The following is a 17,153-nucleotide window of genomic DNA, read 5'->3' on the forward strand; positions in this document are numbered from 1 at the left end:
AGAGGTCCTCCTATAGCTCTACATGACCTTTTTCCATGAAGGCTTGGTAGTCCACAATGTGGACTACCAGCCATGAGCTGACAAACGTTTCCTACAAATAAATTCCAGCTTCACTGTTTAAGATTCTGGGTGAAGGGCTCTAAATTCAGCCAGTCAATTTCTTTCCCTCTAGCTCAGAAGTCAGCAAACTACGGCCCATGGGCCTCATCCAGCCCATCAGACATTATTTTCCGGCATTTATAAATGCCAAAAATATATTAATAAGCTGTGGGTCTGCAGTCTTAACTACTTCCTTACCCCTAGAATTGGTCCCTCTAGATCAGCATTGAAGCACATTTGTAAAGTGATGTTAAAAAACAAAATCTCTCTCACACACACACACACTTGTTCCTGCTGATGCTGTATCTGTTCAGTGTACAGGATTTAATTCTCCAAGACTATCAATCTGGCACTTTTCACAAATAAAGATTTTAATGTAATTCATGAGTTCAGCATGGTTTCAATTTTTATAATTTATTTTTGAATGTTTGTTCCCCTTGTTCATAAAGTATTAAAAATTAAAATACTTCTGTCAAGGTTCCTTCCCCACTCTGAATTCTAGGGTACAGATGTGGGGACCTGCATGAAAACCTCCTAAGCTTACTTTTATCAGCTAAGGTTAAAACTTCCCCAAGGTATAAACTATTTTACCCTTTGCCCTTGGACTTCCACTGCCACCACCAAAAATTTATCCAGGTTTAATTTTATTAGGAAAGAGCCCAGTTGGAAACGTCTTTTCCCCCCAAAAGCCTCCCAACCCTTACATGCCACTTCCTGGGGAAGGTTTGGTAACGTCTTTTCCCCCCAAAAGCCTCCCAACCCTTACATGCCACTTCCTGGGGAAGGTTTGGTAAAAATCCTCACCAATTTGCATAGGTGACCACAGACCCAAACCCTTGGATCTTAAGAACAATAAAAAAAAGCATTCAGTTCTTGGAAAAAAAAAAAAGAATTTTAATAGAAGTAACAATAAAAAGAATCACCTCTGTAAAATCAGGATGGTAAATACCTTACAGGGTAATCAGATTCAAAACATAGATAATCCCTCTAGGCAAAACCTTAAATTACAAAAAGACACACAGACTGGAATATCCATTCTATTCAGCACAGCTTATTTTCTCAGCCATTTAAAGAAGTCATAATCTAACGCATATCTAGCTAGATTACTTACTAAGTTTTAAGACTCCATTCCTGTATTGTCCCCGGCAAAAGCATCAGACAGACAGATTTGTTTTCTCCCTCCCCCCAGCTTTTTAAAGTATCTTGTCTCCTCATTGGTCATTTTGGTCAGGTGCCAGCGAGGTTATCCTGGCTTCTTAACCCTTTATAGGTGAAAGGATTTTTCCTCTGGCCAGGAGGGATTTTAAAGGTGTTTACCCTTCCCTTTATATTATGACAACTTCAAATGTAGCCAGTTGCACAGATGTACAATTTTCCTTCAGTTGATACAATCAATGCTGGAATTTTATACAATTCAGCTTAGCACATAAAAATATTCATATAGCAAACATGAGGATGTGTAAGACAAGCAGTAACTACATTTCTCAGAAGAAAATTTCATACACCAGTTGAAAAGTGACATTTTTATTTGAAACTAGCATAATAGTTATAAAAAACATAAGCACTTTGTCAAAATGATCATACAAGACTTAAGGTTACCTGTTACATAGCATGGTGTTTAATGATTAATTACGCAGTAAGATGGATTTCAAATAAAACCTATACTCTGTTCAAAAACTAATACAAAATAAACATTTGGTTTATAAGTCTACATGACATTTTTGGAAAACAGACTAACAAGTATTGCTTTTGTTATGACATAACCTGCTCCAGAACCCATAAATAAATTGAGGTGAAGACCAAAACCTTCTTTGGTAGAAGTGACTGGAAAAGGAGAAGGTACAGACCTATAATAAAAGGTAAAGGGCTAAATATTAAAAAGGAAATATGAACAAAAGTGTATTGTATTGTGTCCCTTCTTCAAAAGCTCATGCAAAGAGATTGATCTCCAGGGAATACTGCAAAAGAACTTTACAGTTAAGCATCTGGCATGTTAGGACCACAGCCTATCATGCCGACCAATATTAAGTTGCTGTTTCCTTGAGCTCCTTTATCTGTCTGTATCCACCTTTGGCCTCTTGTCTTATAGTTAGATTTAGACTCATTGGGGTGTGAACAGTCTGTGTGCGTGTTTATACAAATACCTAGCACAACATGATCCTGGCCCATGACTGGGGCCCTTGGTATTACCACCAGTTAAGATGTATCTAACGGTAATCTGCCATATATATTATTTCTCTTCACATTTGTCTCCGTTTCTGGTGTGTGGAAGATCTATTACTATTAAATTATCTAATTTGACAAACAAGTCTTGTCTTTATTGGAACTTGACACCCAAACATTATCAAGATTGAGATGTTATTCCACTGTTCACACCACTGATAGAGAGTCCTAATTAAGATCTGTAAAATACTAAATTTGCCATGATTTACGTAATCAGCATTTGAAGTTGTGATTTTAATAAGTTTGTACCACTATTTTAAAGAGTATCAACCTACCTCAAGAAGTAGGTTGAGGCAGGCTTTTTAAAATCAACTATTTTTGTGACTCAGTGTTCAAAGGAAAGAATGAGAGATACTCACCAAGTAGGATTAAAAACAAAACTTTGCTTCTGAGCAGTATAAGCAGTTATGTGCCAAAAAAGAAAAAAAGGGTAAGCACCATTAGCATAGGATATTTTGAAGAGAATAACTAAGTTCCCTTTTCTTCATGTGACAGCTGCCATCTTCTAATTGGTGAAAAAAGGAAAGCGGGCAGAAAACCAAACACACCTCCCTTCCCCCCAGCTAACATGTTCCTCCTTCATAAAAGGCAAGATATAAATTTATTTATATATTGAACTAGCTTAAAATTTGAAAAAAGCTGAAGAGTACAGGTAGGGTATACTGCTTAGCCACTTCTGAAGTCTATTTTTTATATCTTTTACTTGAAAAGCACTTACCTTAATAAAAGGTACAGCAAAATGCCTGTAGTATATACTTGTATGAAACATCTCCGAGATGGACAATACCTAAAAGAAAAAAAGTACAAGAATTCATTATTAAGTACATTTTTAAAGGAAATATTTCTTTTGAAGCTTTATGTACTCTCATCTAAAGATAACTTATGAATGATTAAAAAAATCACTTTAGGAGAAAATGGTGAATATCCCAACAAGCTATACATTTAGTTTTCATGACAAATTTCAAAGGGACATGGCCTCCTTGCAAATCAAGCACCACTGGATCGATCTCTGGGCAAGATGCTTAAGGAGGTCTAGTTATATATTCAGTTGATATCCATCACTGGTAATCTTGTTGCACTATCAAAGTTTTTGATACCCATGTGCTCATCGGCCATGTAATGGAATTCCTTGGTACATGCACTTTGAAATTCATTATTTTTCCGTTCTAATAATACCTCCATACCAAGAAAGCCACTGAAACCAAACCAGTGCTGCTGGAGGGGACTGATGGGTTTGGCTTCAAATATCCTCATTTTGGGTCTTGTCCTGCCACTTCATATAGAGCAGCTGACAAAGACTGACATTTTTCAGTTCTCATAATCTGGTGTTCTTAAGGCTTCCTCAGCACCCACAATTCATTTCTGTATAAGAGAGTTGCTTTAACTGTGGCTATTTAGATCCATAGCTTCCTCACAAGCCTGATGTCATAGCCTTCCCACAGAGGCTGCGGAAGGGCCCAGAATATGGCAGCAACTGCTGATACACAAATGTCCACATATTTCAAGCATCCTCCAGCACAGTCTAGGGGGCTGCCCAAATATTTGACAGATGCCACTTGCTTGATGTCCCATCTGGAAAGGTTAATAGTGAGGTAGCTGGAGCTGGAGGTTGTGGTCAGGGACTTAGTTTTATCCAGATTAATAACCAGATCAATATGTGCTACTATTTGCCCAACCAGCTTAGTTTAGCTTTCCACCAACTCTTAGGTCACACTACAGGAGTCCTTGTACATAACTTTTATAATTGCAATTATCTTATCAAGAAGCCATATGATTTTAATGTTTTGGAGAAAAGCATTATGGAAAGTAACTGAAATGCCTTCGTGAAATTGATGAAAACAGCAACTATCTTTAATCCCCCTTCTCATCCTTCCAGTCTCCCATGCCCAAATAAACTGTTGGAGCATAAATATCTGATCAATGCAACTTCAACCTGTCCTGAAGTCTCACTTCCTCAAAAGCCAGTCTTAATCTGTTGATAATTATGTTCATTTTCCATGATACTGACAATAACCTCTATAATTATTCAGATTGACAGCATCACCTTTCTTCAGGATTGGTACATACTATTGTCTTTACCCAGTCATCCAGTAGCTCCTCCTGCTCCCATACCTTCTTGTATATTTTCTTAATGCTTTGATAGCACTTGTTGCGCTGATTTTTAGTGTCTCAGCTATTACACTGTCTATCGTTGAAGCTTTCCCATTTTTCAACTTTTTCACTGCTCTTTCTGATTCTTCTGCTAATGGTGGTTCAGTGCTGACATCCATTCTGCCTTCCAAGACACCGTTCATCTGGCATGTCTAAAATGCTTGCTTCAGCACTTTGTCAAAAATGCAACTTCCATACTTTCAACATCACTTTGGCATTTGCTGTCAGTTCACAAGTGGCCTCTCTTGCAGTTTGTATTGCTAGCTTAATTGTGTTTCCATACAACTTAACCTTTTTGTATATGTGCATATGTGCAGCACATATATATATGTATATGTGCATATATAGCAAATTTCTGTAACAACCCCTCATGGAAATTGCTCTCTACACTGTCCTGCTGCCAAAATGGCAGACCACAGGTATCCACAGGATACCCAAGCTAAGGTCCTGTAACACTACAATGGCTGTGGTCTCCGACATCACCCTGGGCAGCTGCAATGGCAGCTCCTGGGAAAAGACAGAACTCAGTGGAAAAGTCTCATCTTCTTCGGGAACCTCCAATGAACCAGAACAAAGTAAATGCTGCTCCTTTCTGGGCTTACTAGGCCACTTCTCCCCAGCATGTCCGGCCTCTACCCCATGACTTACTATGGACCCTGGACACACACAGAGGCCTCTGTGGTCTCGAGTGATGGTGCTGAAGGTACTTAACTGTGAATCTCAGGGGTATGAGGGACTGTGGGCCAGTGTCCACTAGTAAAACATTTCTATGTTTGATTGTTAGTAATATAAAGTGGTGATTATTATTCTTAAAGTAAAACTTACCTGAATAGAGCATGTGTTCCATCAAAAACTGGTCCATTTCAATTACTCAGATGTTCTACAAATTAGACCAATCAACCAAAACACAATCCTCAATTATTCAAAAAATGAAAAGACAGTTAATTCACAGTTCTTGCATAAGGCACTCTTATTAACTGATAGTAAGTTTTCAATCACAATCAAAAGACTTGTGAAGTTTTCATTAGTAATAGACGGGTATTTGCAATTAATTAAGCAGGCATAAGAACCAAAGTTGTCCCTCACCACCACAAGAATGTCCTAGAAAAACACATTAATTAGGCTGGATAAATTTTTTGGCATTATGTTCAGTATAAATTTAAATTTTGAAGTCTAGGTTTAAAATCGGCAAAGCTGTTATAGATGGTCTTGCTGTTCCTGTAAAATATTTTTGAAATCTTCCAAGGGAAGGTTTCTTAAGGCACTTGGTAAAATGTGGTCCAACGTAACTCCTGGCAAAATATTATTTGTTTCCAAGTTTTTGATGAGGCAAGTCATTTCTATCCATCTTTGTGTGGCTCTACGTTCTTTCTGAATGCAGTTCTTCATTCTTCTTCTCAAGCTTGCTATCTCCTTTTCTAACTTAATTATCCTTTTCTTGGCTTCCATGGGGCTTCTGAAAGCATAACTGTGTTCAAGTAGTACTTGTCTACAGCTAATGTTTGTTTTGAAGTTAGATACCCCTTCTGGGATATAAGCATCTTTCTTCTTCAGAAGATTTCTTGACATAGGTGTCTGTAAATAAAATGACAGGAAAGGAAATAAAACCTAAATTTATCATGGCATTATGCAAGTTTATAAAATGCCAAACTTCAAATTAATTTAACCTGTAATTACTACATTTCTAGAAATTCAAATACAAGGAGCCTGTACATTTTGTGTAAATATGTATTATTGCATTTGTAATAAACCCCCCATAAATGTTAGAAGGTATCCCACTCCCTAGTCCTTCTAATCTAATAAAGCATGATATTAGGGAAAGACAGATCCCGATCATTTACATAGATCCACAATGTGCAAGATGAGAATAGGAAGAATAGTTCTTTTGGAAATGGATAGAATGGAAAAATTAAGAAAAAAGAATATAAAAGTTATACAATTTTCTCAGTTCCAAAATAGTTTATAGTAGCTTTTTTCTGTGTGAACAAACAACTGATTACAATTAAACCTTTAAATAAATTTAGACTGTGAAAAAACAGTAAGCAAGAGTAACTAGTAATGCATAAATAAATCATACAATAAAGTTTTGATTTCTGAAAAATAAAGTAAGCCTCATTTGACTAGATTTTAAGTTTTATCTGATGATGTCAAGCAGCTATGACTAGGATTTATAAACAAACAAGAGAACAAAACAAGCCAATTGTAACTGCACAATGGTCCCTATTTTTATTCACAGTAATTGACAAACAGGTGCCATTTCTTACAATTTCATTTTTCAGAACAGAACCATACTAAGTCTGCAGTAACTAGGTACATTTAAAACACACAGTATTCTTATTAATTTTGAGCCAGGTGTCCAATTTCATCCATGCTAAGGCATTTTGCTCATGAACCTGAAGATCAGCTGTAATAATTACTGTATCAGGAATGCCTAAACCTTGATAGAAAAAAATATTGCCAGGACTATGAGAAGCAATATTTTTCACACTTCACATATTTTTAGAAGTGTGAACAGGCCTCCATTAGAATTCCTCCTATTATATGTTAATTTTATTAATCAACACTGATTTTTTTAAACCAATTTTGTGATCTTTGCTCATTAGTAAAATAAAGCAGATTTTTGGGACAGTTTAAAGAGACTTTTCTGCATAGTAGCTGTTGGCTGCAGATGTATGCAGATTTGTTGTCATCCCTTAATATGAAAAATATTTCCACGAACACGTGCTGCTGAAATGGTGTTCTTTGCATGAATTTGAATTTGTAGGCAACATCCAGGGAGCAGAACACAGAACAGCTCCTGGCTTCAGTACCTTAAGACCTGTGCTTTCTTGTAGTTTAAACCATTCCATTTGCACTTCATTGAGAATTTCTTCAGTGTCAAAAACAAGAGGGATCTTGCAAAACAGAAAAACGTCCTTTACTTTTATATGCTTCAGCAGCAACCAGTTCTCTTTCAAAGGCACACAGCCAAATGCAGCTAGCTCAGAGGAGCTCTCTTACTGTGCAGCTTCAAATTTAAGTCATAAAATTGAACTGTAATAGCTATTATGAAACAGAGATTAGAGATGTTCATGTTAATTTCCCCTTTTTATGTTTGAATTTCTCAATCAGTTTCTCTCAGAGGGAAAAAAAATACCACCACCAAAATAAAATACTGTATAATACAATAAAAAACTTTTCAATTGCTCCTGTACTTCATCACCTTTCTGTCATCGAATGCATGAGATCACATTTTGTTTTCAAAACTGATGCTAGTGTTAGTTAATTTGCAGAGTAGCAGCTCATTCTAAAACCCAATTACTGATGAATAAACTGTTTCTTTGCTGAATAACACAGCGATAAGTAATTTGAACAGACCATCTCATCATCTGTTTTCATTAGTGCAAACAGCTCAGATACTGAGTGCAGATCAACTGTAATCCCAATCACTTATTGTCATTTCAGCCTCTGCTTCTACATTCCCTCAGCCATGACCACAGCATCTAGTGCCATCTTTAAACTACTAAGAAACAGCAGATGTTCATGGCTTTCAAGCACCATGGGCAAGAAGAAATAGTTGTAGAATGTCAGTGCCAAGGTGGATAAAACAAATTAATTAATGTTTTAAATTAAACACAGGGTTTATTTATTTAAAATTCATTTGAAATTGACAACCTATTTTAAAGCCCTACATGTACTTTAATCTATTAAAATAATTTAAACAAAAAAATTATATTTAGCAATCCATGTTTGCTGCTGAAGTTTTAAATAAAGTCACACCACTTAAATGGTGGAAGTCACTGGCTAAGCACCTGGAACCACTGGTTGTTGAAGTGTTAAAACAACTTCTTATAGAAGTAGCCTCTTTTACAGGTGCAGAGAGAATATTTTCTTCAATTCAGTTTATTAAACTAGTTCAGTTCAATTTCTTGTGCACTCAAAGTTGAGACACTGACTGGGAGTTGAAAAAAGCAGGAAAGCTTGTTTTCCAGTCTATAAATAAATACTAGGAGCATAGGTGCTGACTCCATAGGCCAGAGGTGGGCAAACTACGGCCCGCGGGACTGTCCTTCTCGGCCCCTGAGCCCCTGGCCCAAGAGGCTAGCCCCTGGCCCCTCCCCTGCTGTACCCCCTCAGCACTCTGAGCAGGGGGCAGCACTCTGGGCGGCGGGGCTGTGCACTCATGAAGGGCACTGCGGCAGCGTGTCAGGCTCCGGCACGGCTCCCAGACATGCTACTCTGAGCGGCATGGTAAGGGGGCTGAGGGGTTGGATAAGGGGTAGGGGATCCTGGGGGGCAGTCAGGGAGCAGTTGGAGAGGAGATGGGGTCCCGGGGGGGGGCGCGGTTAGGGGCAGGGGGTCCCGGGATGGGGCAGTTGGGGGACAGGGAACGGGGGAGGTTGGCAGGGCAGAGGTTCTGGGGTGGGCAGTCAGGGGACGGGGACTGTGGGGGTTAGATAGGAGGTGAAGTCCCAGGGGACAATTAGGGGCAGGGGTCCTGGGAGGGGGGAGGTCAGGGGACAAGGAGGGGTTAGATGGGTGGGGGATTCTGAGGGGGGTGGGAAGTGAAAGGGGGTGGGAGCCAGGCTGTCTGGGGCACAGCCTTCCCTACCTGGCCCTCCATACAGTTTCACACCCCAGTGTGGCCCTCGCGCCAAAAAGTTTGCCCACCCCTGCCATAGGCACTCCAGGGCTCAAACACCCACAGAAAAAAAAAAAAAAAAAAAAAGGAAGTGCTCAGCACCTGTTCGGCGCGGGAGGAGGGTGTCGGGGGCAGGAAGTGGCAGAGCAAGGGCAGGGCCTCAGGGAAAGGCGGAGCAGGGGCAGGAGTGGAGCACCCACTGAGAAAAATAAGTCAGCACCTCTGACTGGGAGAGAAAGAGATCCGCTAGACACAGTGACCAGAAACAATCTACATATTACACTTCAGTTGATTAATAAGTCAATTTTAAATACAAAATATTTTCATAAACTTCTTGATACACTTTTTGTCTTATGTATCCAGCACTTTTAAGGTAGTTTTATTTAATAATAAAGGAGCCCTTATAATGCTGTTTTTGCACATTTAATTAGATTTGAATTTCCATCCAAATACAACTTGACAAATTACAAGTAAAAATATTCATCGTCTAGTAAATAAGAAATGCATCATTCACAATTTTCTAACATAAGTAAAACTTCAGAATCCAAATAAATGTAGGTTAAACTATCTTAAACAATGCATATATGTATAGTGTATCCATCTAGTTAGCAAAAAAAAGCACCACCAAATTTAATATAAAGGCTATATTTAGTTGCAAATCAATGTTCTAATCGTCCCCAACCAATGAGAATACGCCTTCCTTTAGAAAAGTACTTAAAAAGCACAAATACAAAACAGATTAAAATTGCTTATTTAAATCAAGGTTTCCTGCTTGCTGATTTAAATCATGATTAGTATAGATGATTTAAATCCATCCACCATGGTCTGTGCTAGTATAAGTTGCAAGTGAGAGTTACAAAACTGCTTGCCTGGTAACAATAGTAAAGCAAGTGATGCCGAAGGAAGGAAGAAAAGAAAAGAACTGGGGCATACTAGCGAACATGCTGAATTGCCAATGGAAGAAACTTCTCTGGAACCACATTTCTTCAAAAGTTTAAATATTTCTATTCTAGTAATTTGGGAACATGTTGTACCACATAGCAATGTTAAATGACAAAAATGAGGGCATCTCTGGGATGAGTTTTAGGCAGCGATGCATTTATAGTTGTCTGTGTTTATAAAAGGGACACAATCTCCATTAAAAAAATAAAAGATTAAAAAAGTAATTTCAGATACTATTCATACTCCTATTTCCCTACCAACACTAGTGATTTTATAATCACATTTTTCCATTTAAAAAATAGCTGATTGGTGTGGATGACATGCTACAGTGTTATGACTGTAAAATAAGGCAAACTGTTGAATTAACTTTTTGTTTGAGTTTATTTTCTTTAAATTTATGTAAAATTTTGTATGGGATGGTCATGTGTGTGAAGTTTTTTTTGTAACTGAAAAAATGCAGAAGACTTCAGAGAGTGACATACATTCCAATAACCTACCCTGAGTTTTAGATGAGCAGGGAAATCAAAAATTGTAGGAACAGCATCCATTCTAAGTCGTCTAGTTTGTCCAGTTAGGTCAAAACAGGAGGATTCAAAATGCTTTGAGCAAAGAAAAGTGTGTTTGCCTGGCACAAAATTATTGCGTTTTACAAGACGTATCCATTCCTTTCTTCTCTTGGGATCCAAGGGAAATCTAAGAGAAAAGACAATAGAAATAATGAGATAATATATCACTAGTATTATTTATACAAGAATTATTTTGGGGCAGTTCTATGGCCTGTGTTATACAAGAAGTCAGAAACAAGATGTAGAGGGTGCAGCCCAGTTGGTACAGTGGAAGTAAGTTGGTGCAGCAACAGCTGGGCCAGGAACCAGAGCCGGAGTCAAAAGAAGGGTTGGGACAAGCCACGAGTACAGCTAGGAGCTAAGGTGAAACATGGGCAGGGCTCGAGCAGCCTGAAGTCTGTAAAGTCGGTCATCACTATCAGGTAGTGGTGTTCCAAGCCATAAATTTATGTTGGGCTGACCATGCTACTGTGTCTCCTGTGAGGCTGGTATATGCCCTGAGAGTCACCAGACCAGCTCCTGGCTTGTGGAACAGCTGAGCTGAGCACAGGAATGACTCACCACTGCATATGGCTTAATGAGGCTCTAGTTCAGGGATGGCTCATTACCTCACCATCAGTCCCTTCTGACCTTGAAATTTATCAAGTCTTTTTTTACTATGATTGCAAATAAACAATAAAGGGTGAAAAAAAAAAACCTTCAGGGGAAAAAAAAACACAAACCAAAATAACTGGGAATTTGGAGTGCTAGTGTAATATAAATATAAAATAATAAAGTGAACAAACCACTAAACTTAATTTAAAGAAACCCATTGCAATTCATCTTTACAAGGAATACAAAACAACAATGTTTTCCACAAGTCTTAGTGTGACTTGACGGGTCTGTGCATAGAAGTTAGCTTCCAAATACTAAGTCCAAAAGACACAAGTGACTGAACTAAGATTTAAATATGACTGATAAAGGAGTTTTTAAAATGGGGTTTGTGCCCCCCTTTTTTTGCTTCAATGTATAAAGTCTAAAAGGTTTAATTGTCAAACGTTTAAATATGTATTTTAGCACAAAAATACCAGGAATAATATCTGACCTTCCCTAGTGTGGCTAAAGGGCTGCTTGGGAGTCTCAGAGGCGCATACTAGAGTTCAGCCCTTATCTGAAGAGGTGAGGTTTTTGGTTCTTTAACAAAGACATTCTTTCTCCCAGCTGTTAATTCGACTTTAGAAGATGTCAAAAGAAACAAATAGCAGCTTTAGACAGGACTGACTAATACTTTCTTCCTTTCTCATATGCTCAACTTTCATTCTTGTTATGGGGCAGATCTGAATTTCAGTGCGAAAAAGCAGCAGGAAAAAGAAAACCTGGTCAAGCTTTTGAGAGCTTCACTTCTTTGAAGGGATCATCTGACGGGCTCAGAACTCCGCAAAGCGCAGGCTAAACTACACCAGCACCACACCGACGGCCCGGAAGGGGCTGACCCGTGTCTACACGGGCGACTGGTATGGGGAGTTCATCAACCGAAGCACACAGCCCGCGTAGCCCGGGGGGCCGCCCCGCGCGGGGCCAGCGCGCAGCAGCGGCGGCGCCGCGTTACAGCCCGCTCTAATGGGAAGGACCGCTGGTTAGAGAGCCGGAGGCAAGAACACAAACCCGGCTTCCCCAGCCACGGGGGCGGAGAGCCGCCCGGAGAGCCCGGCCTAACACTCCCCCCGCCCGGGCGGTACCGGTGGAAGCTGACGTTGACGCTCTTGTTGTAAACGGCGGCGCACCCCGCCGCCGCGCAGCTGGTCGGCATGTCCCCTAACAGGCGGCGCGCTGGGGAGGCTCGCTCTTTCCCTTTATTAAGATGGCGGCGTCCCAGCGACTCCGTCCCGTTCCTTCACCAACATGGCGGGAAACGCCACTGCCCTTGGAGGCCGTTATCCACCCCCGCCCCATTGCAGGACGGCCGGGCTCGCCTCGCTCCCGGCTCTCTCCTCTCCTCTATAACGGACGCTCCCCGTCTGCCAGTCAGAACTACAACTCCCATGATACAGCGCGCAGCCCCTCTCTATGACGCCATCTACTATGGCTTCCTTCCCCTCCAGAGGGGGGGGGATGAGAGAGGGGAATTCTCGCGAGAATAGAAGCTGGCGGGGGGCATCCTGAAGACAGACGTGGTGGGGAACTTTTGGGGCTGGGCTACTCCGGAATCGAAAGCGCTTGTGCCGCTGCGAACCGCTCCCCGCTTCCCCTGAGCGCCTGGACCGGGCCCATGGCGGCGGCCACAGCCCCTGCCGAGGCGGCGCCGCTGGAGCCTCGCGGCCTGTCCCCGAAGGAGGAGGGGGAGCTGGAGGACGGCGAGATCAGCGACGATGACAATAACGGCTCCGAGCCCGCCAGCGGCCTCATCAGCACCAGGCCCTACTCGAGGCGCAGGCCGCCTCCCAGCCTCCGCGGCGGCGCCTCCCTCTCCTCCTCCTCCTCGCGCCGCTTCCCCCGCTCGCGGCACCAGCCGCCCCCGGAGCTCGGCCACCTGCACAGCCACGGCGGCTACCGGCCCAAGGAGTCGTTCCGCTCTCACCCGCCGCCACTGCCTTCGTCGCGGATGCCTCCGGGCTCCCACTCCGACTCTGGCCCCAGGCTCTCGTTCTGGGAACGCAGCCACAACGCGCTGGATCGGTTCCGCTTCCGAGGCAGGCCTTACCGCGGCGGGGGCCGCTGGGGCAGAAGCCGGGGTGGGGGAGATCGGGGAAGCAACCCCCCCGGAAGGCCGCCGGGGGGCGGGGGAGGACCCGGATTCAGCTGCGGCCAGAACTGGAGAGAGTCCTCCCCTCGGAAGTGTATCCTTGTGCGGGACAACGGCGGGGGAGGGGGGGAGAAGGGGCCACTTCCCACTGCTCGGGACGGGCCTGGCTGTGTCCCTTGTTTCCCTACGGCGCTGGGTGACTGGGACCCGGCTGTGGGGAAGGAGAAAGGGCCTGAGTGGCGAGCCAAACTTAAAGGCCTCTCATAAGTACCTCGAACAGCACAACGCCCTGAGCACGCTCTAGTTCATATCTAGGGGCTGTGCCTCAGGGTCGCATTCCCCAGGGTGCATGAAGAGGGGTTGGTGTGAAGCTGGGTCACTGATCCGGATAGGCTCTGTTAGGAGCAAAGCCTGAAGGCTGATGCAAAGCTCAGTGGGCTAGGTTCCATGTGGCCTTGTCTTCCCCAGCCTGACAGGAGACCTGCGGAGCAGGTCAGCCCCAGGGAAGGGAGCCTTAACCTAAATACTTAGACTAATTATCTGAGCAGTAAAATTCTGAAGTTGCTAATTTTGCCTCTTGGGCAGTGATGAATTCAGTACATCTCCCAGTCTGCTTTTAGCATTGTCAACTGTAGTGCAGACTTGTGACTTCTAATCTTGGTTGTTGCTATGCTTTGCTTTAATTCTACTTTCACGGGGAGATGAATGCAAAACGCATATATCAAGCCCAATGTTGTCTGATATGGTCATTTGTAGCAGAGTCCTGTTTGCTCTAGAACAGTTGGCTGGTCGGTCTGGACGGTGCCTTAATGGTTCTTCCTATGGCAGGTGAAGTGGCAAAACCAGTGAGGAAACTTCTCTCACTTTAAGTTGGGTAGGTCTTTGTCCTGGTCTACAGCAGGAAAACCATGCATTGGTGGAGGGTCAGGAATGGGTGCACTGAACTGGTGTGCAACGTAGCTTAAGTGTAGATAGTGATAAATTGCATCAAGTTTGCTTTCAGAAACTAGTTAAAACCTGTTCTCCTTTGCTGTAGTGTTGAAAGCAGTTTGTCATTGTCTACACTTTTAATTAAGTTATGTACATCACTCACTCAGCTGTATCAGTTACTCACAGTGGTTATCAGCAATGGATATTTTTCTTAGTGAAGCCAAGACTTGGGGGGGGGGGGGGGGGGGCTTGAGATCTGTTTAAAAGATCAGAAAGAGAAATCCCTGTTATTTCAAGTCCAGTTAATATTTGAAGATTGTTAGCCTTAACATAAGACTACATTTGGAGTGAGGGGAGTAAGTGTTGTAAGAGCAGCCTTAGTTAACTGTTTAACTTCATATGTTACCATCAGAACGTTACTTGAATCTTATCAGTATTTGTGTAGTGCTTTTCATCCAAGAATGTCTCTCTTAAGATGGGAAAATAGAGAAAATGTGACTTGAGCCCAAGGTCATGTAGTGAGTCTCTGGTAAAGCTAGAAATAGAACCTTAGGCTATGTCTACACTAGAGATCTTACAGCGGCACAGCTATCCTGATGCATCTGCGCCACTGTAAGATCTCTTGTGTAGCCACTTTGTGCCGACAGCATAATTAAACTACCTCCAATGAGTGGCAGTAGCTATGTCGGCAGGAGAAGTTCTCCCGTCGTCATAGTGCTGTGCACACTACCGCTTATGCCAGTGAAACTTATGTCTCTCAGGGGAGTGTTTTTTTTCACACCCCTGAGCAACATAAGTTTTGCTGACATAAGTGGTAATGCAGACATGGCCTAAATCTCTTCGTTCTCAGTGTTGCTCTAAATACTAGAAAATGACTCTGCCAATAATTATTGTTTTGCGTGAGTAGTACTGTAATGATTGTTCTAGATGAGCCTTGCAAAAGTTATTAGCGCCAGCATAAAATTTACTTTTACACTCTTTATGATGAAGAAACTAATGATATTTTATTTTTTTAAAAGAGATAACAATTGAGAAAACCCTAGCCCTGCTTTACTGGGTTTTAGACATAATTTATTGGTAAACATTACACAGGAGGAGCTAATGTCACTGCTGCTTAATGAACTGAGATTTTGAAATATCATTCATACTCTAAAGTAGACATAAGATTTCAAAATGAAATGCTTAATCATTTTCTGTGCTTACCACAACTTTTGTCACATGCCACAGTTGATATTACAACTCTCTAAAATAGTGCAGCTACCTGTACTCCTGTTGGTATTAATGGAGTGAGGACTTCTGGATGCATGCCTTCTGCAGCAGCCTTCACTTTCCTATTAAGAGAATTATGTGATTGTCTACACTGCAAGTGGACAGATGTGTTAGTGGGGCTCTTATTAGCATGCAAAAAATAGCTGTGTGGATGTTGCAGCCCTGGGCCAGCCACCTAAGCTCAGACCCAGACCTGAGCCTCCGCCCATGCCACAATGTCCACAAGCTATTTTTAGTATGCTAGTGTGAGTCTGTCTACATGGTCTGGGAGGTTTGCTCCCAGCTTTAGGGTAGATATACCCATATGGGCTTTGGAGCCCCCTTTGGAATTTCCAGTGGCAAGTAGCCCTTTGAGAAGTCTTTGATATGTGCCATCTCTGACAGGGAGAAGTGGTATTCCCCACCTATGGAACCAGGGCTTTGTGCATACATGGCTCCAGCAAACCCCCCCCCCCTTTTTTTTCTTTTTTTTTTTTTTGAACAGCACCAGGAAATATTTCTTAACGTCTCAGGGGCCTCAGTGATGTCAGTAGTCTGGATTCTGAACTCTTTTGTTGAGTATGGAGATTAATTTTTGGGTATGGAAGAAATCCCCATCTGAGTTACAGGTAACCTTTAGAAGGGAATACATGTGGGAGTCTAAATTCCTGTTACAGATAAGTACTTCAATTTTGTTTTCAGTACTGCTCCCTTTTTTCTTGGGCTTTAACTTTTAGTTCAGTTGGTAAACTTTGTAACTGATGTTCAGTCACAGTGTTCTTTATTAATTCCTTACATCTTTAACCAAGTCTTGGTTTAGTCCTAAGGGGAACACAGGATCTGGTTTAAGAATGAATATAGCCAAACCACTTAGTAATCGTGACCGTAATGTGATTAAATTTAACATACTTTTAAGGGTAAAAATGCCAAAGAGACCCACCACACTAGCATTTAACTTCAAAAGGGGAACTACACAAAAATGAGGAGGCTAGCTAAACGGAAATTTAAAATGAATAGTCTCAAGGGTGAAATGCCTGTAGACTGCATGGAGACTATTTAAAAAGACTATAATAGAGGCTCAAACTAATTGTAAGAGAATCCAAAAAAAAAAAAAAAATGCCCCCATAGCTAAATAGCAGAGTAAAAGAGGTGATTAGAGTAAAAAACGTATCCTTTAAAAGATGGGAGTCAGATCCTAGTGAGGAAACTAGAAAGGAGTATTAACTCTGTTAAGTCAAGTGCAAAGGTATAATAAGGTTAGGCTAAGAAAGAATTACATGAGCAACTAGTTTTTGTCATTAGCTAACAGCAATTTTTTTTTTAAGTACCTCAAGCAGGAAGCTTGCCAAACCATCACTGGGACTGCTGGCCAATCCGGTGCTAAAGGAGCACTCAAAGACAAGGCCATTGTGGAGAAGCTGAATGAAGTCTTTGGATCAGTCTTGACTGTAGAGAATGTGGGGAGATCCCCACACCTGAGCCATTCTTTTTAGATGACAAATGTGAGGAATTGTCTCAGATTGAGTCATCAGTAGAGGAAGTTTGCGAACAAACTCATAAAGAATAATAAGTCACCAGGACTCAAATGGTATTCACCCAAGAGCGCAGAAGAAACTCAAATCTGAAATTGCACAAGTATTAACTGGTATGT

At 41.7% G+C, this 17,153-nt stretch overlaps 2 protein-coding genes across 7 annotated transcripts in view; one reads left to right on the plus strand and one right to left on the minus strand.

Moving 5' to 3' along the window:
* Window positions 1-1,012: 1,012 nt before the first annotated feature.
* Window positions 1,013-13,409, minus strand: THAP2 (THAP domain containing 2). 2 transcript variants are annotated; one of them, XM_073327777.1, is made up of 5 exons: window positions 12,321-13,409; window positions 10,534-10,729; window positions 5,299-6,048; window positions 3,041-3,109; window positions 1,013-1,946 (listed from the first exon to the last, which is right to left on the minus strand). In XM_073327777.1, the coding sequence occupies exons 1-3, from the start codon at window positions 12,389-12,391 to the stop codon at window positions 5,671-5,673; spliced, it is 645 nt and encodes a 214-aa protein (XP_073183878.1). In that variant the 5' UTR covers window positions 12,392-13,409; the 3' UTR covers window positions 1,013-1,946; window positions 3,041-3,109; window positions 5,299-5,670. The 2 variants fall into 2 exon arrangements, with proteins under 2 accessions (XP_073183878.1, XP_073183877.1); XM_073327776.1 differs by having other exon boundaries at window positions 1,013-3,109.
* ZFC3H1 (zinc finger C3H1-type containing) overlaps window positions 12,694-17,153 on the plus strand; it is a 59,308-nt gene continuing 54,848 nt past the window's right edge. For 3 of the 5 annotated variants that reach the window (XM_073327771.1, XM_073327774.1, XM_073327775.1), the window contains exon 1: window positions 12,694-13,418. In XM_073327771.1, coding sequence (XP_073183872.1) covers window positions 12,851-13,418 — 568 coding nt within the window. In that variant the 5' untranslated portion in view covers window positions 12,694-12,850. The remainder of the gene's footprint in view (window positions 13,419-17,153) is intronic. The other 2 variants (XM_073327772.1, XM_073327773.1) reach the window with 1 other exon arrangement.

This window comes from Lepidochelys kempii, chromosome 1 (genome assembly GCF_965140265.1).
Source record: "Lepidochelys kempii isolate rLepKem1 chromosome 1, rLepKem1.hap2, whole genome shotgun sequence".
Lineage (NCBI taxonomy): Eukaryota > Metazoa > Chordata > Testudines > Cheloniidae > Lepidochelys > Lepidochelys kempii.

Coding starts and splice junctions, on each gene's coding strand:
- THAP2 (XM_073327777.1), bottom strand. CDS start 12,391: ATGCCGACCAGCTGCGCGGCGGCGGGGTGCGCCGCCGTTTACAACAAG. Junction 10,730..12,320: donor GTCAACGTCAGCTTCCACCG/GTACCGCCCGGG, acceptor CTTTTCTCTTAG/ATTTCCCTTGGATCCCAAGA. Junction 6,049..10,533: donor CTGCTCATCTAAAACTCAGG/GTAGGTTATTGG, acceptor TTTTATTTACAG/ACACCTATGTCAAGAAATCT.